This window comes from Salminus brasiliensis, chromosome 9 (assembly GCF_030463535.1).
Source record: "Salminus brasiliensis chromosome 9, fSalBra1.hap2, whole genome shotgun sequence".
NCBI classification, from domain to species: Eukaryota; Metazoa; Chordata; class Actinopteri; order Characiformes; family Bryconidae; genus Salminus; species Salminus brasiliensis.
In genome coordinates this window covers 12,554,157-12,576,483 of record NC_132886.1, presented here as the reverse complement: position 1 = coordinate 12,576,483, position 22,327 = coordinate 12,554,157, and the positions used below count along the sequence as shown (strand labels likewise).

At 39.6% G+C, this 22,327-nt stretch overlaps 1 protein-coding gene across 1 annotated transcript; it reads right to left on the bottom strand.

Annotated features, from left to right (window-relative positions):
- Positions 1-6,429: 6,429 nt before the first annotated feature.
- On the bottom strand, positions 6,430-20,497 carry ccnb3 (cyclin B3). The gene is made up of 12 exons (XM_072688795.1): positions 20,411-20,497; positions 19,221-19,321; positions 19,042-19,125; positions 16,473-16,606; positions 16,186-16,306; positions 15,998-16,096; positions 15,671-15,763; positions 15,332-15,469; positions 13,353-13,508; positions 10,898-11,047; positions 9,182-9,312; positions 6,430-6,895 (listed from the first exon to the last, which is right to left on the bottom strand). Exons 2-12 carry the CDS (start codon positions 19,293-19,295, stop codon positions 6,829-6,831), a joined length of 1,248 nt encoding a protein of 415 aa, XP_072544896.1. The 5' UTR covers positions 19,296-19,321; positions 20,411-20,497; the 3' UTR covers positions 6,430-6,828.
- Between the last annotated feature and the right edge of the window lie 1,830 nt (positions 20,498-22,327).

Sequence of the window (22,327 nt, the reverse complement as noted above, 5' to 3'; positions counted from 1 at the left end):
ATGACCGCAGGTCAGCCCACACAGAACCTCACTCTATCCTCTGATTTGATCAAGCTGGGGTTCTCAGTAAACTAGATAACTAATAAGCATTATTAATAATAGTATTAATAATAATTAATGCTAATAAGGCTTTATTTTACAAATAGCAAGTAGAAATTGTTATTAATAATAATAACAATAATAATAAGACTAACATTAATAATGACAACAACAATAAGAATAATAATGGTGATAATAATATTAACAATATTACTACTAATAACTACTAACAACAATAATAACAATAATTATTATTATTGTCATTGTTAGTATTATTGTTATTATTGTTGTTAGTATTATAATAATTAGTAGTATTGTTAATATTCTTAGTGTTGTTATTATTATTAATATTATTATTATTAATAATAATAATAATAATAATATACAGAACATTGAGCTGAGATTCTGGAACATTGTTGTGAGAATTTCAGCAGCAGTTAGGATGTTGGATGATCACCATCCCACCTTATCCCCATGCTTTGAGCGCCATCATTCCAGAGAACACAGTTTCACTGCTCAACAGCTCAATGCTGGGGGATTTATACCCCTCTAGCCCACACCTGGCCCACAACTTAGAAACATTTGGACATTGGACACACACGCGCACGCACGCACATACACACACACACACACACACACACATATATGTATAATTGTGGGTCCACGTATAGACAGGTATATCCAGGTGCATTGCAGCAAATCCTGAACTGCTACAGGTGAAACGCACCTCAGCCTTTGCTGCAGTGACTATGACTTTACTTTAAATGCATTGTGATTGCGCACCCTCGCCAACCCCGGCACACACAGACCAGTGAAGCGCTTAATCTCCCACTCAGACCCACCTCATTCTATCTCTCCCTGTCTATCACACACACATACATAAACACACACAGACTTCTCCCTTTATCCCATGCCTAAAGCAGAAAATAAGCAGTTGAGCTTAAGAAAACAATTCCCTCTCTCCACCATATCCTGAAGGTCAGCCTGCAGATGATTCTCTATGTGAAAGAGAGTGAGAGAGAGAGAGATTGCTAGATGGAGTGGATGTAACATGCATACAGTACATCCCACACCATTACTGTGGTGTGTAAAAGGATTATTTTTGTTTCCACGACGAAACACATCAAGGTCATTCAGACCAGATGTATGGCATATGGTAAATATTATGCAGTAAGCATTTACGTCAGATATGCAGCACAGATCCATTAGCTCAAAACGTGCCAAAGCATACTAACCTGTGTCAGTGACTATATATTTTTAAGTATACCCCAGAATGGAAACCTCGATTTACCTTGGCATTGAGTTGAATAATGAGAGTTCGGTACATGGAAGTGAAAAACCACTGGCAAAAGCCCTGCTAGACAACTAACGCATAATGGTTACATTTAGTTTTCTGGGACAACCATGCACATGACCTCCAGACCTCCATTTAAAGGCACTGTATACGATTCTGGAGAACGACTGTTGATTTTTGCGAAACCCTTGCCGAATGTTTTGTACGAACGAATTCCGATCAAAATGATATAATGTTAGAGAGAGCTTTCAGCACGTTAGCTTTAGCTGTTTAACTGTTGCTGGTGAGCAAACCAACCGTGATCATTTATCACAAACATTTGCAAACAGGAGCTATTTCTGCTGGGTAGGTGGGTCAGTTACCCACCTACCCAGCAGGAATAGGGCAACATCCTCATCCCTTTTTATGCCTTTCAAAGATTAGTGGTGTCTTACATTTACATTTACATTTACATTTAAGGCATTTAGCAGACGCTCTTATCCAGAGCGACTTACAAAAGTGCTTTGCTAGAAAGACCTCAGCTAGTTAGAAGACTAATAATTCAAAGATACCTTTAAGCTTTAAACATTACTAAACACAAGACAATAAGGTGACCATAGTACTCTGCTATTCGTCAAAGTACTCTTAGAAGAGGTGGGTTCTCAGTCTGCGTTTGAAGACAGCGAGCAACTCTGCCGTTCGGACACCCAGGGTTCGTTTCATGACTTTGGTGCCAAGATAGAAAAAAGCCTGGACGCTTTTTTCTTCCGCAGATTTTGAGGGATGGCGGGTCAGGCCGAGCCGTACTTGAAGCTTGAAGGGCTCTTCGCCCCTCGTCTGATCTAAGAACTTATTTCTTCGTCAGATTCTTTTCTTTTTGGCTGTTTTTCGTAAATCTCTCCTTGAAAATGCATATGTTCAACACATAGCTCGCACCTGATACACAGTCTTCCACTGTCCCATTCCTTCCCTCACCCTGTGCACGAGCATGAGCGCCCCCTGTTGCTGACTGGCTTGGTCCAAGCCACTTTGTTTGTTTCCTATTTACAAAGTACGTGCTGAGAGCCAGCATGCAAACAGATTGGATAGCTAGAAAGCCGTAAGGAAACATTCACTAAACATTCACTGAATTTTACAAAAAGTATACTGGATTAAAATTGAATACAGAGCCTTTAAAGGAAAGCAGGTTGCTACACAAAGCAGGCATCATGTCTGTGACTTTTCCAAGGCAAGTGTTGATCCGTGCTTGGCCAAATCCCTAGCCAAACAACTTCTGCCATATTCTCTCTCAAAAAAAAAAAAAAAAAAAAAAACGGGACTACCTTAGACTAGAGCTAATCACACATCAGAAAGAGACCTCAATAGTATGGTACAAGGAAGTAAACCTATGGACGTTGCTAGGCTAAAAGTTATCTATCTAGCTACCTAGCTGCCTGGCTACAATTTAGCCAGCTGACCACATAACACACCAACAGTAACACTTTCCAGACTTATTACACAACCAGGCTTTACACTGTAGAGGTAGGAACATTGCTTTGAAGGTTTCATTGACCTCAGCCACAAGAATGTAGATGAGATCAGGTGTTGATGTTAGAGGATTAGATTAGATTAGATTAGATTAGATTAGATTAGATTAGATTAGTTTAGATTAAACTTTATTGTGATTAAACATGTGCAGAGCAGAATGTACAGTAAATACAATATATACACAATATAGACTGAGATATGGACAACTATACATGTGAATATATTATAGAGGTATTGTAAACATAATGTACATTTAATTATCACACCATCAAAGGAAAATTAGTGTGTTTCTTTAGTAGGCAAAATAACAGGGTTGTAAATAGGCTTGTAAAACCACAACATCACAAACATCACCCATACTCACATATGTCACATGCTAACTATGTATACATCAAATAACTTAAATACTCAATGTGTAATAAAGTTAAAGAACATACGTGTTATAGTCTGTCATTTTATCACCTGTTGATGATGTCTTTTTTTAATATATACAGTATTAGTCGTGGCAAGATGATGGTTAGCTTGCCCTATCAAGCAATTTGTCATGTAAGAAGTGGTCTCTCTCCGCATGTTGTTTTCTTGTAGTGTTCCCCTCTTTGGTTTTCTACTAAGCACTGTGCAGATACTACACACATTAATTATAAGGAGGGTGATTACAGTTATGATTTGTCCCCCAAAGGAATCCATGAGTAAATAATAGAAAAATGATTTGTACTCAGCGCCTGTTTTCGCTGAGATAAGCATGAGAAAATGTTTGCGTGGTGCAAATTGATAAAGCGTAGAAAAACAATCAGTTTTAATGGAAGAGGCCAAACTGCTGGAGGTCTCATACTATTAAAATAGTCCAAAAATACAATTACATGTTTTTGCATGAAATGAAACTGTGGCCAATATGCAGGATATGTTGTGGATTCTTTCAGTGTGGGTAGACTTGCTTTTCTCGGTGTGTTATGGTGGTTATCTAACGTGAACCTGCAGGCTGATATCCTGCTAACATTTTATGTATTCATTATCATTATTTATTTAAAAAAGTATAACTTCTAGTACCACATAACAGCCCCACCAGTTTGTACAGAAGTCCCTGTAGTTACTGAGTAATACACCTTAGTGTGTAATAAGCCATGTCTGTGTTAAAGGGCTAAGGCGATTTATTAGTTTTAGTAAATGAGTAAATGTTTATGGATTAATGTTTATTAGCATAGCTGCATATTTTTTTCTATATTACATTTAAAGGTATATAACAACCCCCCCTCCCCCTCCTCACACATACACACAGTCATTTTCTTACAACCTACACAAAGTTTCAAGTTTCAAGTTCAAGTTTCAGGTTTATTTGTCATTTGCACAACATGTCAGGACATTTATGCATTGAAACGCTCAGGTTGATACAGGAGGACAAAACTGTATACATACTAAACATATTAAAATAAAGTTATATAAAATTATATGAAATAAATACAAAATCCACACAAAATACAGAATATACAAAGACAGGAGGGATCTGTAGAAATTCTCTGAAATTCAAAGCCCCCCGCCACACAATCCTAATCACAGCAGACACTCGTTTGTCCCCAATGTCCTCTTTTTTTGAAAAGCAAAACATGGTCATTCCTCACAACCAGAACATGAGGAAGGTACACAACAGCCCTGCAGCCTGCTACCAAAGAGCCTGACTCAACACAGCATCAGTCACACTAGCCAGCTGTCTGAACATTCCCACACACACACAAACACACACACACACACACTATAATTGTGGAGATTAAAGCAGCCAGGGCTGTGAGCGCTGATGAAAATCAGACAATGAACAGTCTTACAAATCTCCAGTCTCCATCTCCTGCTCTAATCTCGAGTGTAGTTACCTGTTAGGATTTACCAAACTGACCCTTAGAGCAGAGGAACGCTAAAGTGTAGCCACAGCCTTGAGAACTAGATGTTGTCTGTGTTTATTGGCTGTAATGGATTGGATCGGCCTGTAACAGCAACCCCGTAATCTTGAGCTGCAGAATGCTGATTAGCTGAATCGAGAGGTGGAGCAGGCTAGAATTCAGTCTATGTGCCAGAGACAACTCTATACATACATACACAAGCCTTCTGATGAACCTGCCAAAAGGACTGCTCACACATTGGGACTGGTCATGCAGCTTTATACCTATTTAAAGTGGTCAAACAAAAGTTGGCAAGAGTTCAAGTATACTACATCCAAAAGTCTCCAGACACTCACTACTAATTAGAGATTTGATTAACATCGCTGACGCATAACAGCACTGCCAATACAGTAGCACTGGGATGGTCTGGAGAAGCTACACCAAGCCCAATGTCATTACACCCATACTCAAACATCTCCTAGACAGCTACTGCTCAACATTCTCTGCTCTCTACAAAACCCTCTCAGAACTAACTCTGTCTCTTTAACTTTAACTCAGAGTAAATGGTCACCAAGCCCAACCTGCTGAAAGATTGCCCACTGAGGTCCCCTCTACCTGCATCAGACCAGCTGCCACCTACCAGCAGGGCTCGCCCCCACCACCACCCATGCCAAACCAGCGGCACACGCTCCTACCACTGCTACCTGTCTAATGACCATGTTAAAACCTAAATGGACAAAACTATCTGCCACTATTAATATCACCACTATTTACTCTCACTACTCTGACATCACTGCCATGACTACATAAATTCTACTACACCATGATTAATATATTTTGATTATGATCAGAGCAGTTCATCAGTTTAGATGGTTTGGTAACTTTTATCAATAATTTATAAATAGTTCTGACCAGAGGAGGATGGGTCGGGTCCCCCTTATGAGTCTTGGTTCCTCCCAAGGTTTCTTCCTCCAGCTCTGAGGGAGGTTTTCCTTGCCACTGTTGCCGTTGGCTTGCTCACTGGGGGTCTTGGATCCTTCATGTCTTCTTATGTTATTTCTTTTTTCTGTCTTTTCCTAATTACTAATTATGTAAAGCTGCTTTGTGACAACAACAGTTGCAAAAAGCTCCATATAAATAAATTTGATTTAACAGCTATAAAGCATCTCAAAAAACTATAATATAAATTACCATAACGCTAAATATAGCCAGATCACCGGATCAAATCTGAAAGCTAGCAAACAGAAAAATCTAGGTTTTTTTTTTTTTGGTGATGTTTGGCTTATACAGCCAAACAACTGGTCAGTGTAAGAACCTCACTGAGAACACTCTCTACCAGTTAAGAGGAGTTTTACAACTACAAGGAAGTGTCCCAACAGTTGAGAAAACCTCCTTGGTTTTGCATGATGTGTAACCCAAATATATAGCGGCAGGGCAGACAAACATGTGAACCCACATGATCACAAAGTCAAGAAAGTGTAACAGAAAAGCAGATTCCATTCAAATGTTCAGATGCAGCAGCTACGCAATGTTCATAGCCCTCGTGTACTGTAATTTGAGGTCAAATGGCCAAGAACTTTATTTGCACAACAGGCTGCCCTCTTGTGGTCATTTCTTCAAACAGCAAATAGAAATGGATGCCCATCAACATTTCTAGGCAATTTTAAAATTAACAGACACTGTTCACATAAGAAACATTACTTTTAATCAAATACCACCAATTGTAAAATAGCATTTACACAGCCTTGCAAAATACATCCAACACAAAACCTGGTTGGTAAAATACTGAGGCAAAAAATTATTTACATACATGCAAGTTTACATGGTTTAATAACATGGTTTAATATTGAATTTAAGAACATTATTTAAAGTCTTCTTAAACAACTTCGCAGAAGTAGGTTAACATAATGCAGCATCAAATTTTCTGTAACATTTCATCATGACTTTTTTTTTTGGTTTACAACTCCGCTAAAAAAAAAAACTGCATTTGGAACACCCCCCAGCTCATTTTGTAACCACATAACAGAACCAGCTTTTATTTTAAAACAGGAGCAATATACAATATTAAATACAAATATTTACATGGTTTATAGATTAGAGAGTCAGACTTCTTGTTTTCTCTCACTTCAAAAACATCTCCAGCTTCTGAGAGGTCACAGTAGGCATCAGAGCGACTTCAAAGAAAACCCTGTCAGAAAAACAAAATGGATATTTAAAAACGAGAGAAAAAGATCCAAACTGGCATGTCAGCTGTCAACTGGGATGCTCAAATATGAATGAACTGCTTCGCTAGTCAAAGAACTCAAATTCTGAACATCTGCAGGGGCTGAGAAGAGTGAATTATGAATGAAACTCAGGCATCAGTGTTCAAGAACATTAAAACACGGGTCACAGCTTTGTGAACTCAGATTGACTCATCAAGTGACCCCATCCACCGGGCTTACTTAAAAGGGGCCAAGTTAAACATACAAAAATTAAAAAGTTACTGCGAAAAAGATTTGCAATGAACTCTGTACTTCCCATCAGCTCCACTTACCATATAGGAGCACTCTGTAGTTCCATAATTCCAGATCTGCTTCTCTACATTCTCTACTTTGGGGGTCAGAACCACCACAGTGCAGGTTGCTGCACAGTTTGTCATCCTCTAGTTCATGATCAGTGGTCATAGGATGCTGCTGGCTGGATGATTTGGTTGGTGGACTGTTCTCAGTCCAGCAGCTTTGCTGTGTCTGATCCACTGTTACCAGCACAACAAATTAAAGCTCCACAATGTCAGCACATGGCGTCACCACAGTACTGAAAATGTGTGGTGGTCCTGTGGTGTGCGGACTATTGAAGAACGAGGTGAAAGGAGGCTACAGAGAAACAAATGGACTACAGTCTGTAATTACAGATCTACAAGGTGCTACTGAAGGGTAAGAGGACCAGGGGTGGTCATAATATTCTGGTCTGTCTGTGTGTGTGTGTGTGTGTGTGTGTGTGTAATGGAATAAGAAACTTTTCAGATGGAGTTACTGACCAATATGCACTAGATCACGCTCTGGGCGGGGTTAAATTCAGGGTAAGAACTGTGTAGCGTAACCCTGGTGGGGTTGTTTGGAACCATAGAACCTTAAAAATGGCTTTACAACCTTTTACAGACCAATGGTGTCCACAACCTTCTGTGACATGACTGGACAACCAATGTGCTGCACAAATTTCACATCACCACATTTTAACATAATGACACTTAGAAACTGATGTCACTGGGTTTTACTGGACTTTTTTTTTTTTAAATTACCTCTCAACAGTGTTAGTTATCGATTAGCAATTCAACTGAATTTATTAAAGGTACTTTCACAAAACACATTCCCGGTGGACCACAGCACAGCTGTGTTTGGTGTTCTGCCTCAATACACAATAGCAAACTCCTCAGCTAATTCACAAGGTCTTTGTAAGTTAAATACAGTTTGTTGTAAAGAAAAACGGATACTGGAAGGCCCAACTCTGCAGAGATTTGATACGCCCGTTCTAAAATCCACCATGTGTGTGTGCACTAGCAGCAACAGAGAACATAAAAGCTGTTTTAACTAAGGGTCTGGTTCATATCAATAGCTCTGTATATCCATTACCAACAGTATTTTACATGCAGATGGGCAGCACTGAAATCTCTGCTTAAAAAGTGTGCTGCATCAGATTTGCATTATAAATTGGAAACTTAACCAGCATAGATTCCAGCTACAATCTGCTGTTAACTGCATGACAGCCTGTTGTCTCGTAGTCAAGTCCAATGCAATGAAGGAACAGTACTGACGCTGAGTGACCTAATGTATATTATTTCAAGGTTGAAAAAGCTCTGAAATGTAATGCACCTCAATTTAAAATACACAAAAGGCTAAACCTGAAGGCTATAAATGACAGTTGGTCTGTATGATCACTGTGAAGAATCCTAATAGACCAGTGGTCACCCCCTCTCCACAATGAGTTCTATCTTTCTCAAATCTCTCCCCTCATCCACCTGATCAAGCTGGATTGATTAGGGTTGGAGGCCTCTGCTTTGGATCATGCATAGAAATATATTGACGATATTGACAGCGCAGGTGGGGGGTATCCAAAACTGAATATTGCCACCAAAAATTGTTGGAATACTGGAATAGTCTTTTACTGTTGATTTCCCCCAAGGTATTCAAACTTGGGTCTCTAATTACCTATGCTGGAATTTCCAAGTATTTCATTAGCTAAAAGGTACAGTTACATTGTTTAGTTCACAGTCTTATATGCTAAGCTAGCTAATGTTCAAATGTTGCCAGCAAGCTTTTATGGCTTGCAAGTGAGGCAGATAAACAAGGCAGTTTTAGGTGCAGCCTGCTGGCTCGGAGTCAGCCTAAGTGTCTTTAAAACGTCTAAATGTGTGAATGACTTCACATATTGGAATAAATGACATGCGTACTATACACCTGAAAAGAAAACATAACATCTTGGTGAACAGGCTTACTTGTGGGAGTACTTGCTCCGGACTGTGGCGAGCTTGCTGTCAGGAGGGCTGCTTAACATGTGCTGGAGTTTTCGGGCCACTGGTGCCAGGTCTTCTGTGCTGTAGCCAGAGTGGAACTGCAGGCACGGTGTCTGAAAGCAGTAGCACACATCAAGGCGTTATAAAAGGAGATTTGTAATAGTTTGGTCTCTGCAACTTCTCACACACACACACACACACACACACACACACACACACACGATAGTGTGCATCTGAAGGCTAAATGGAATGAGAATTTAGTGCTAATCTGGTGTCTCCAATTCCATTTTAAATCCAAAAGCTCAGAGCACAGAAGCAATTAGGCATAAAAAAAATAATTAGCCATACAGATAAGTCCAGCACTTTCATTCACTTAAATGTCTTATTTGTTGCTTTAAGAAAAGAGAAGCTAATCGGTCATTGACCGGGTGCAGAGTGAGAGAGTGTGTGTGTGTTTTAGGAGTCAAGAATTAGCATACATCATAGCTTCCCAGTGGTTAATATAAATGAACTTTCATTAGTGTTAGTCTAATTTAGTACTAAACGCACACAGGCTGCCTCCTAGCAGAGTCTACGTATTAATACTGCATCCAGCCATCCAGTCCACACAGCCACATAAAGAGTGCATTCTAGTGTTAAGGCCTTTACACAGTGCGATTCAGACATCCAATTTATTAGAGCGCACCAATTACATCTTGATTTAATAACAATTTAATATTCTACTAATATTCTGACATGAACTCATTCCACCAACTACCCAGATGACAGATCGGTTGTGTCTCAGAAGCCAGGCGTTTTGATAAACGAGACATTTAAGAAACTGCATCTCCAAAAGCAGCTCAGCTTGATTTATAGACATTAAACTCTGAGTTTCATTAACATTTCATAATAAACAGTGTGCAGCCCAATAACACTGTTCGCTTATTTTTAAAAAGGAAATCATAAATTAAACTTGTGTTTTTTGGCATCACAAATGTACCTTTATTATTATTATTTAGAAGAGGGTAAGAAGTGATTAAATATTTGAGAAAATAAACGGGTAATAAAGTGGGTGACTGAGCAAAGCTCTATTCAGATGGCATTAGTTTTGCACAGGAATGTGGGGAAATATAATTATTGCCAGTTTCGCAGTGATTTCAGTTCCATTTCAATAAGTCATGTCAGTCATTTTTATGAACTACATGCACACACATCAGTAAAGTCCCTGGTGCATTTTACCTTCTGAAAAATAAGACATAAAAATAAGCTCAGGTTATATTAATCTTGTGTGAATCGTCATGTGGGTAAACATTCCGTCACATTCTGTGGAAAAGGAGTTTTTGCAGTTTCTCAAGGAGCCATTTAGTTTTATCCTGCATGGCACAGATACCTCGGGTCGTTCAAGTCAATGGCAAACCCCAGTTAAAATAATAAGATAAGCCAAAGGGACTCCTCAGGTGCACAACACTTCTGGCAGCTTTAGGCAGGTCATTGTACACCGTAGCCTATAGCCTATATACATACTTTAATATTATGTAGTTGCTAATTTAACAAAAAAAAAAAAAAAAAAAAAAAAAAAAAAAAAAAAACTGGTGGGTTGTTGGATTGGTCATTATTTTTAAAAATGACATTACTCCACCTCCTCATATAAAACAAACCCAGTCCAAAAAGGACTTAAGAGTGTATGAGAGAAAGTGTGTAAGGGGCATAAACACTCACCCATCCCCCAAGGTCCTTGGTTACCAGGGCAATGAGCAGGCAAGCAGAGGCCAGCAGAGATGCTCGGACTGGGACGAACTCCATCTCCAGCAGACTGAGCTCGCACACAAACCGAGCCAGGGTCAGCGTGTCCATACCAGCATTCACACACTGCACACAGGAGACAAGCACATACACACTTTAACATCACACCAATTTTCAGCAGCTATTTCAAAGCCAACTTAGAGTCCCAGAAAAGACTTCTTATTGGTCACTGTGCACACACTTTTAATAGTGTGTCTCATCCCTTGTCTGTCTTCACCCCTACCTACTGGGATTCCAGGACTGCTTTACAAGCAGGACTATGCTTTAGCACATATCTGCCCATTATCACACCACATTAGGAGAAGTTCCTCTTGCAGCTGTTTTTGAGACAATGGAACAATAGAACCCTACTTTTTCTTCTATCTGAATTGAAAGTTAGCAATATGAAAAGCAAGGCTTCCACTCATGGATGAGTCATAGACAATGTTAAAGCTAGGAAATTGCTGTATTCAGTCAGTAAAAGTGTTTTATTCATTCACTTATTGCAGATTATTCCCCATTTACTGGCACGTTTCAATGAAGAAGCAGGAAACTGTCGAAACTCATTTCATTAAGAGGATGCGGCTCTATAGGTTTTATACACACGCCTACATCAACTCCATAAGTGGGTTCCATCACTAAGACCCAAGTTCAACTCGCAGTAACGCCACAGTCATATGTGGGTGGGAGCCTGTGCAAGTACAGCTAGCCGTGGTGTTATTGTGTGGGAAGAATGACTTGGTTTCCTCTGTCACCGTTCATACACAGCACTGCTACATAATCAAGTGTGTCTGTTGGGTCATGAATGCAGAACAGAACAGAGCAGTTTGCACAAAGTGTATTCGGCTTTACTCAGAGTACCCACCTACGTGTGGCGAGCAGTTATTGCCTACACACGTCAGGGAGAAAGCATGTCAGCCCTGCAGTAAGGATAGTGGGAAATTGGGACAACAATATGTCATAACTAGCTAAGGATCAGGCCAATGTTACAACCACAGATATGCGTGCCCAGAGCACAGACTGGCCTTGGTCACTGGCAATGCCTGGAACATCAGCTAGTTCTCTATGGCTTTGACAGAAAAGGCTCATTTAGGTTTTAGGCCACTAATGTGCATGCCTGCCATTTTTCTCAGAGAGTCCAAATCAAAGTGGAATTTAAATGGGATTTTGAGGGTACTACAATATCCCACAACGCACTAAAAATTTAAAGAAAACTGTGTAGCTTTCTACATGAGCTGAATGCCGAAATCCACTGCAAGTCCTGTTACTAAGCCACTGACAGTTGAACAAACTGGAGCCTTTGACAGTTACAAGCCAATTTCAGATATTTTCCCCCCATACAGTTCATTAATGGGAGGTTTATGTCGCTAAGCAACAGCATGGTGTTTTCCACCATGGTTTCCCAGACAGAGATTAAGCTTAGTCCTACACTACGTTTTTAGTTTTAATGAGGAATCACCATTCAGAATGCTCCGTCTAGTCTAGTCCAAGACTAGGCAGGGCAATCAGCCCATAAGGTTTAAATATTATTCCATGAACAGCACACAGCTTTTATTGATTCTTATTCTCAGTATGTGTGGTTGTACAGACTGAGTTTATGCGACCGGAATTGATGCATGTTGATGAGGAAGTGTCCAAACAGGAGTGTGTTTGTACCACTACTATATAAACTATAGTCCTTCCCTATACAGTGCAATAATAATGAGAGAGTGGGGAGCCAATATCTCTCAAGAACTGAACGATATTTGTGTAAAATAACCTTGTGGAATCCTGTAATATTACTCCACCATGATAGTCCACATGTTTTTTTTTTTCACTTTCCAGGCCTGTTCTGTATCTGCCTGTGAACAGCATGCCCATTAAGGATCTCAAAGCATGGCTTGTATTTATTCCTCATCTGTGGAGCCGAGGAGTAAAAAGGTTAAGTATAAAATAAGAAACTCTTCTTAGATGTACCGTTTTTCCTTCTAGACACTTGTGTGAATTAAGCCTCTGCTCTGTCAACGACCTAATCTCCATCCAATAGACCCACCCCCCGTTCAACTCTTGACCGTGTTTAGTCTTGTATATCAGACGCTGTAAGCCATAGGCCAACTATTGCTTTCTGCAAAAGGCTGCAGGTTTTAATTCCAATCAAGCACAATGTTTAATCAGTTTGTCCTGGTCTTGAATTCATTAGTTACATGAGGCGAGCGCCTGCCTGGCAGGAATTAAAACATGCTGGGCCTTTGCAGATATGATTGGCGACCCCTGCCGCAACATAATCCTCCTCCACAAGCTTCCACATTGACCGTTTCAGAAACCAGTTGATGCAAACAACCTGACTGTGCTAATCCAGTGGCGTGTTAAGAAGCTTGTTGTGTGCCCTCTGTTTCTTAATGTGTTTGCTCACCTTGGCGTAGCGACGCAGGAAGCGGTAGGCAACGGGAATGTTGATGTCGAAGTTCAGCGCCTGCAGGATATTCCCTTCCATGGTGATTAGCTGGGAACGTTTGTATGCGTCATCGCAGATATACAAGAAGTCGTCAACACAAGGTGGGAGCCGCTCCTGAGAGAGAAGTCAAAAAGGGTTTTTAGGACTGATGTTCCCCTCAAGTCAAATTCTTGTAGATTTTTCATTTTGTGTTTAAGAGGACTTAACAGCCACTCAAGTAATCAAAGAGAACAGAGGTTCAGAGTCTTTGTATGACAGGAAATCACTTAAAATCGACCTTTCCTGTGCTCTGTTAATAGGTTCACTGCAAGTGTGGATTTCACTGACCCAATCATTATGCTGGTATGACTGGCACAATTTCAAACAAACATTCAACTACAGCAAGCAAAAGTCATTGCTCTATATGTGGAAACTAGGTGGTAGGATATGAGACACCACATTCCAGTGCCTTACAGCACTGGCAACCAAAAATGAAGGCTACCACCAGTATTAAGGGGATCATTTCCTTTAAAGTAAAGAAAGTGCTCAAAAATATGGCAGTTTAATAATCAAGGCCAGGAGTATTCAATTAAAATGCAAAAAAGGAACATCCATAAGGCCAAATATGCGTTCTGTATATTGAAGTAGCCTAGTATTTGCATCAAATATTACGTAGTCAATAATGTCAAATCAGTGTTAAATCAAACCCATGTACGAGTCTATCCATTGATTGCTCAGATGTGCTGAACTTCTTTTTCAGTTTATAAATAAACAAATATCTGAGTAAAGTCACATGATATTTACAATGCAGTGCGATTGGTCAGTTTCATGGGCCACTAAACCTGTACAATAAAAGAAAAAAGTTACGGCGGTAAAAAAAAAAAAATAAACAGTCAAAATGAACAGTTCCCATTACAGGTCCAGGGCAAGAAAGGACATCTACTGCATTCTGGCCTGGACTGCTGCCTGCCCATTAGTGACTTCTGATCTGGGACAAATGTCCTGATTTTAAGCAGAACACTTCCAAAACACTGTTTCAACTGCAGATAATTTGACAAAAATAACCCCCACACACAAACATTTGCGACCAGCAATAAAACCAAGCTGTAAAGTATGTGACCACGATACATAACCTTTTGACTGAGTTTTTGCTGGACATGGTTAGGAAGCTAACAGTTAAAAAGGAATTACCTTTCGGTAAGTCATATGCACAATGCCCCAGTGATAATATTTACTGTTATGTTGACTTGCATTGCAGTTTGTCTCAAGGTGCATTTCTATTAGGGCTGCAAAATATATTGCTTCAGCATTATCACAACATGCACATTTGCAACAGACACTGCAATAGACACTGCAAGACATACAATGTCAAATTAGATTTTTACAACTATTTTGTTTTACTGCTTGAGACAAAAGGAAACATTTTTTGAAATGTTGTTTGGTAATGAAATCGTTCCAATATATTGTATACCAATAGTATACAAAGGCCTCTTCTGTAGACTCATTCTTGCACATTTGGCATGGTCTGAGCAGGCTTTCCTGACATGTCACAGTTAACAGACGCAAGCAATGAGGATTGAAAACAAATTAAATTGGATGCTCCATTACATTTCTTTGCATACTCTCCCACTGCAGTATCTTTAAAGGGGAAGGACTCTAGGTTCTCATATTACTTTGTATAGTCTTCAAAAAACTTCAAAATAGCTCCACACACAAACACAGACCACTATGTTACTTTCTGAAAATGTGCTTCATTACCACAAGTTGTGGATGTCAGTTTGAGACACACCTGAAATAATGGCATAAGCAACAACTACATTGGACTTTATATAGCCAGTATCAAGCCAAAGTCTCCACGAGCACAGCCTACTGGATTTTGAGCAGACATCAGCAACACACTGTGCATGTGTGGAGCCTCATTTCACGCTGGCAGTGAATGAGTATTTTATGTTTCTCACCTCAAACTTGCAGGCAAGCAGCATAGCTGTGGAGCCAATGAGCTGTAGGGATTCTCTACTGGCCTGACACACAGTTAGGTAATGGTCAGTCATCTTCACTGCCAGGTAAAGAGTCTCATGGTTCAGTTCAAAATTTTCCTGCAGGTTAAAAAAAAAAAAATAAAGGAGAGAGAGAATGAATAAATAAATATTTAATGCCAGAGGACTGCATTCCTCTGTCTTGCGCTACAGTATGTTGGTCTGAATGTAGATTTTCAGTTTACCATCCAGCACAGTATGACTCCACACTAGAACACATCAATATTATACCAACTGTACAGCTAAAAACCCAGCACTCACCTGCACCTCTACAAGCCAGTCCACTAGAATAGCCCTCATATTCTGGTTCAGGCTTGGCTGACTGTCTATGTAGTCATTCAACACAAACTTCTCCTGAATAACAAAGATCGGTTAGGTTTGGGACAAAGTGCATGTTTACTCTTGATTAATGTCTGGGTTGTGATCATCACAGGTTAAAAAACAAATGGACAACATAAACAGTATATAAAAAGGATGAAGGAGAGATCATATTCCACAGCTTTTTACCCTGCCTGTAATACTACTGACCACCGTGCCAGCGGTTGTTTGCTCAGCACAAATAAAATGATTATGTTGATGTTAATTCACCTCTCTGTTCTTCAGGTAGTCAAAGATGTCTTTGGCATATTCTGGCGTCTGTGTACAGTCATTGGTAGGATCGGAGTCAATATCAAACTCTACAGGTATCTGGGGGGGAGGGGACAAACAGCAATCTTATTTTTTTCAGCTCCTTGAATTTGTCAGAGACTTCCAAAGATCAATTTCCCTGGTCTTACCTGTGGAGGTAGCAGGTGTGGTGGGAGAGGTTCCTTTGGAAGGGGCTCCTCCGGTTTCTCTGCCGTGGACACTTCCTTCTGCAGCTCCTCAGACTGACCCGCAGAGCTAACCAAGGCTGAACTGCAGGAAAGGTAAAGGATCAGGACCACAATCTCACTAGGTAGAACACAGCCACAGATAGAAGCAGTGCTTTGCACAAGGTGTCAAGGAAATTAAACATAAGTGAAGATGTAATGTACTAATTAAAAGCTTGATGAATTGTTAAAACTGCAGTGCAGACGATTACTTTTTCGTGTTGGCTTCATTCTTTGTCGCTTCACTCTTGGTAGCTTCTTTCTTGGTAGCCACTGAGGCCTTTTTCGGCACCCTCTTGACTTGACCTTTCTTCTTGATAGGATTGCTAAGCTTGATCTTGTGAGCCTAAAACAGAGGGCGAGGCATGGTGATTGCTGTATCCTAAAGTCCGGTGCGCTAAAACCAAACACTTAAGGCCGTTACACACGTAACACTGAGTAATTTATGCAGCAAAACAATACATGCCAGACTATTTTCTCTTTTGAGCTTTGCGTTTAGGCGCCAGGGGTGTTCTTTAAACCTCTTAAAAAATGTAAATCTTAAAAATAAATAAATAAATAAAAGTATGATATGGTAAAATAATTATATCACAATATTAAAAGACATTTTTCACAATATAGTGTTTTTTATTCAAAAGCTGCGGCACTTCAACCAATTAAACAGCACTAATTACACTGTTCGTAATGAAACGTGCAGTTGATCAGTGTTTAAGCACCAACAATATCCTTGATATGCTCAGAAAAGCACATTATGTATCTTAACATTTATCATGATATGATAGTCATATTGCCCAGCCCTAATTAATTAATGAATTAACTAAATATATATGAATAAAATCTTTATAAACATTCTTTGCACAAAACAAGCAGACTAACGTTTGTCTTGCAACTGATTTTCATAAAAAATGATTAACGTTTGCACAGTTATCACATAAGATGCAAAATTTGATTTAAAAAAAAAAAAGAAAGAAAGAAAAGCAAGCTTACATTTATTTAAATGGCCGTTAACGTAAAGGCCACAGTTGCAACTTTAATAATCTGCTGATTCTACTTGGAAGGACAACAAACCAACAAAAGACAGCGAATGGTAACTGTGGAAAAGTGTGATATTTAAGAAAATGGGTTTTGATTCATGTATAGTTCCACATATACTGAAGTACTGAGTAACACAGACTTGTTCAAACACGGATATGTTTTCATTACTGATATTACATGCTTGCTTGTTTGTTTGGGGGGGGGAATGACCACACTGGGACACACTATCTGAACAAGATCATATATTTCTCCCTCCGTCTTCTCCTGAGCAATACATATCCGCATGCTCAAGGTAACATTTTCCTTATAAACAAACACCATGTGCTTATGTCATTATAGCTCAGTGATTATGGAAGTGAGCAATAGGATCCTCATGTTAAATCATTTTACAACTCATCTAAACCATAAGGATCTGGGTGATATATCCTGAGATGATAGCGTTACCAGCCTTGGAGTTGATCTGTTGTCTGCAAAAATGGATTGTAACACTGTTGTAATCTATTGAATGAATTGATCCATCCATCAGTCTATGAACCCGTTAATACAGTCAGGCAAGCGTAAATAAAGAAATATTAATACAAGTAATTATTACTGCGGATCTTAATCATTACTCTCTCACTTGGTGCGCTGAGCATGCGTATAAGCCATTTACACTCTTCTTAAGAAGGACCACCTTAATGAGAAACTGTCGTTTACAGAAAGTCAAGTTAAAACTGAGCATGCGTTTCGTTGCATTATTGTGGGAAAGTAAAATTGCATCTAATCTGGTCACTCCAGAGATTCGTTTTAGAGACATATCCAGATTCTATCCGGCTACAAAATGCATGTAATGCCAGGTGTAAACAGGCTCTATAAGCTATCTGCTTGGCGCATACAAATACACAGACATACGTGACAATGAAGATATACGAGCACTTTCAAACTGTTTGGCTGTCCATTAACAAACTCTTGTTGGCATCTGTTAAAGCGTTCTAGTTGATTGGAGACAGCTGATCAATCATCTTGACTGTTGCTATGCCAACAGTCAAGACAACTAATCGGTTTTACTTGCAAAACTGAAAAAATAAAAAAATAAAATTTAAGGGGGAAACAATCCAATGAATAGTTGAAATCACAAATAGGTGTTGGTGTGTAAAGGCCTCAGCAGTTACTGCTTCATCAATATGCAACAGCATACAAAGGGAAAAAAAATCCAAAACAGTTGAAATCAGGCTCAACATAATGATCAAACAAAGCAAATGTGCAAATAAGATCATACAACAGTTAAGGGACCCATCATGATCATTAACATATAAAAGGCACCTCTCCAGAAAGCCCAAGTTCACCCCAGGGAGGATCCACCTCAAGACAGTGATTACACAGAGGACATAATCCCTCCAAAAAAACAGCGTTATTTCCCTTCTAGTAAGTGAAACTGGTGTGTTAGACGGCATATAGTTAACACCTGCGAGTTAGGGTGCATTTGAGAATTGCTCACCATGTACAAATTTGGTCATTTGTAAATATAAAAGTGTTGAATTGAGGAGGTTTGAATGTCTAAAGGCTGCTCAGCTTAAACACACCAAGTGTCAAGTATTAAAGTGCACCAACAGCCACCCAGCACTTACTCGCCTCACACCGTCCTCATCGGCGTCGAAATGAAGATTCAAAAAACACTGAGACGCAGCCTAGTCAAGCATATGGAGACAAATGAGGCATGAATACAACACAGAAGAAAAATCCCCCTCATTAAAACATCAGACTTACATTAGTGATGTCAATAAATGCCGTCCTTTTCCTGGGAGCCCCTTGAGGAGGGGAGGTTGTTCGCTTGACCTGAGGGCCTTCCTCCTGGAACACAGACGAGTTGTAGATTGCTTAGATCTGCACGGTCATCACTGGAGAAAGTGGCGTTTCTGCAGTAGACGCAAAGCCTGCTCGCTTACCTGATTCTCTGAGCTCTTAACCTGCAGCTTTGGGATCTTGCTGACTGTGGGTTTCTTTCCTCTCGGAAAAGGCATGGTCTTTCCTTACTGCTTTCTCCTGACTTTGGACAACAAAGAACATGAATTGAGAAACATGGGTGTAAAACATCAATCATCAACAGCAATGGGCATGTGGGTGGGCTTGGCAAATCCAGAAGACTTCCATATCAGCTTTTCGAATAGTCTGAGTTCCTCCTGCGTCTGAAATTAGTGTCTTACAGATAACTGTGTTTGACCTCCCCACTTCCTAAAACTTCTTTCCCTTTCCTACATCCCAAATCATGCAGTCTCTCAGAAGACCTGACAATGTTACTTCTTGTGTATCTACAGAGCTTTAAACATCACATGTCGACCACTTTTCTGTAGGCTGGCTAAGAAGAAAGAGGGGGGAAATAACTGGACCTGTAATAAAACAGTACATAGACAGACTAGTGCCATATATTTTAGACACAAAGAAAATGTGTTCTTAATAATAATAATAATAATAATAATAATAATAATAACAAATTACCTTATTATTATTATTAATAATAATAATAATAATAATAATAATACCCAATAGGACCCTGATCCTTTGGGAACAGCAGCCATGTCTCATTAGCTGACCTGCCTGAGAGTTAAACCTCCAGTCTGTCCAAACAAAACACAGCTGCCTTCAAGTCAAGTCTTCCTCGAAAGTTCCTACGACGTCTAATAAATAAACGTTCAGGAAAAGGCCTTTTTAGTTAGCTAGCTGGCATCTAGCTACCTTCTGATGTTCAGTCTCCACGAGAGCAAGTAGCTGGCTATATTTGGCCAGAATGAAGCAGCAGATTATCCGTTTCAAGCAGTTTCCCACCACGTTACTCTGGAGCTGGCTTCATGGTGGCGTTCCTGGCGCGCCAACCTCGTAAACACAGGGTTTCCGACACGACTTCAGGGCAGCGTGAGCACAGCAAGCGACTCGCTAGCTAGTCCCTGTTAGCTCGAGTTAGTTTGGACGACATTAAACTACATTAAAAGTGCGCTAACATCAGTGAAACCCTACCAGCTATAGCTGAGCACCCCTGAGAGAGACACTGCGGACAGTGGAGGAAGAGGAGCCGAGCTGGTTTAGTCGGAAACTGAGCAGCTAGACAAAACAACACGCAGAGCAGAGGAGCAGATCTTACCGACGACGCGGGAACTCCAACTCCAGACAATCCGTCTCGACCTAAAAGAGCTTTAACAGCCTGGAAATGATAAAAGCAGAGGAGACGAACAGTGTGCAGCTCTATTAGCCAGCTGTCTTCCGGGAACGAGCTCGCTCGCGTGCATTAAAAGCAGCCTCGTCGTAACGCCGCAGTGCGCTCACCAGCGTGCATCCAAAAACCGCACACATGCGCTGATTGGACGAGAGCTGCAGTCAGGGAACCAATCCGTGTCAGACCTCGGATGCCGTTGCTAGGGGCGTGGTTAAAGAATTTTCAAAAAACCCTAGTAACCAATAGAAACACGCACCGGGGTTCTCCGCTGAAACCACATGAGAACGGGGAGGACTTTTATTCTATAGGCACGGCAGTGCTTCATAAAAGCACAAACCTTCAGATATGATTAGAGTCAAACCATGTAAAACAGATGTTGACCAAAGTGCTTTAATTTCATTTAAGAAAATTATTAAAACTGTGCATTCACGGAAAAGGGGGTATCTGTACAATAATAAAATATAATAACGAGGAACACTGGGGTTGTGAATAATAATAAAGCCACCACCACCACCACTAACCACATCAACAACAACAATAATAATAATAATTAAGATAAAAAAATTTGATCAAATGAAGAATAGCATGGGATCTCACAGAGACTTAAGAACATTAAGCAAACTTTAAGCTAACTATTTTTTTTTAAATATGGTGTTAAAAAAAACAAATAACAAATAATACTTTAAACAAACAATACCATTAAATTGGTGGCAACTGCGGCTAATTAAAAAATATAACAATTTAATATACAATAATAAATACAATAATATACAATAATAAACCAGCAATCAATTTAGTGTTCAGAAGACAACCTGTTGACAACTGTAGTTCAAAGGCATTGGTAAACAGACTGACCAAAAGAATAAATCAATTTAAATGATTACAAATGTCATTTTAGTTTATTTTATATAATTGCTATATTCATATCCAGGCAGTGTTCTAACATTTTGCAGATTGGCTGAGGATATTGAATGAGGATATTGAATCGTATACAGATACATCTTTTATGCACATCTCACCATTTCTCAACTTTCCAAGAAAGGCTGGCATTTCCCAAGCTGGTATTGGTAAAGAAAAAAACTAAATTTATCTAAACAATGAACTAACTGTACAATGAAAGCCCTAAAGTTCCATGGATTCACATGTTTTATTTACTCAGTTTATCTGTGGTAACAAGTTAATTATTATTTGTTTTATCAAGTCCTGAATTTTTATTCTTATCATGCCATAATTAACACTGCTTTCCCAAGAAAATTATTTTTTTTATTTTCTCTTTATTATCATAGTTGTGTTTAGAAAACAAGTTTTTGATCAAATGGAAAGAAAGTATAACTTTCTGCTGTGCTGCAACGGGGGGGGGGGTCTCTGTAGGGCCTGTAGCTGCTGGAGGTCTGTTTCAGTAGCCCATTTATACTGTGTCAGAGAGCTGTAAAGCAACACTATGAAAATTTGGCAATCCTACAATTGGGACACTTTGAGCCACTAAAGGACATGTTTTTCTAGATAAGCTGAGAAATACAGAATCGCAATTACAAGTGAAAGAAGCATGTGGAAGCTTATTACGTATTGCAGTCAGCAGCAAGTCGAGCCAGAAGTAGCAACAACAGCGACACTTTTCTCTCTAGTACAGTCAGTAAAGCATCGCAGTGATGATGAAGCTGTTACTTTAGGGAAAAAAAGTTCTACATAGTGTTGCTTTAACCTAAGGGGCTGTATTGTCGATAGTGCTGATGGAGCAGTAAGGAGCTGAACCCCCTGAGTTTGCTGTCAGCTCTCTGTTAATCAAACTGTGTGTTTGTTCTGAGAAGCCTCAAGAGATCGTTTCAGAGATCTCTCATAGAACAA

Excerpts from the sequence above, each read along its gene's own strand:
- ccnb3 (XM_072688795.1), bottom strand. The coding sequence starts at position 19,295 with ATGCCTTTTCCGAGAGGAAAGAAACCCACAGTCAGCAAGATCCCAAAG. Across the intron at positions 16,097-16,185 it reads CACACCTGCTACCTCCACAG|ATACCTGTAGAGTTTGATAT; the intron begins GTAAGACCAGGG and ends CCTCCCCCCCAG. Across the intron at positions 9,313-10,897 it reads CCAAGGACCTTGGGGGATGG|ACACCGTGCCTGCAGTTCCA; the intron begins GTGAGTGTTTAT and ends TACTGCTTTCAG.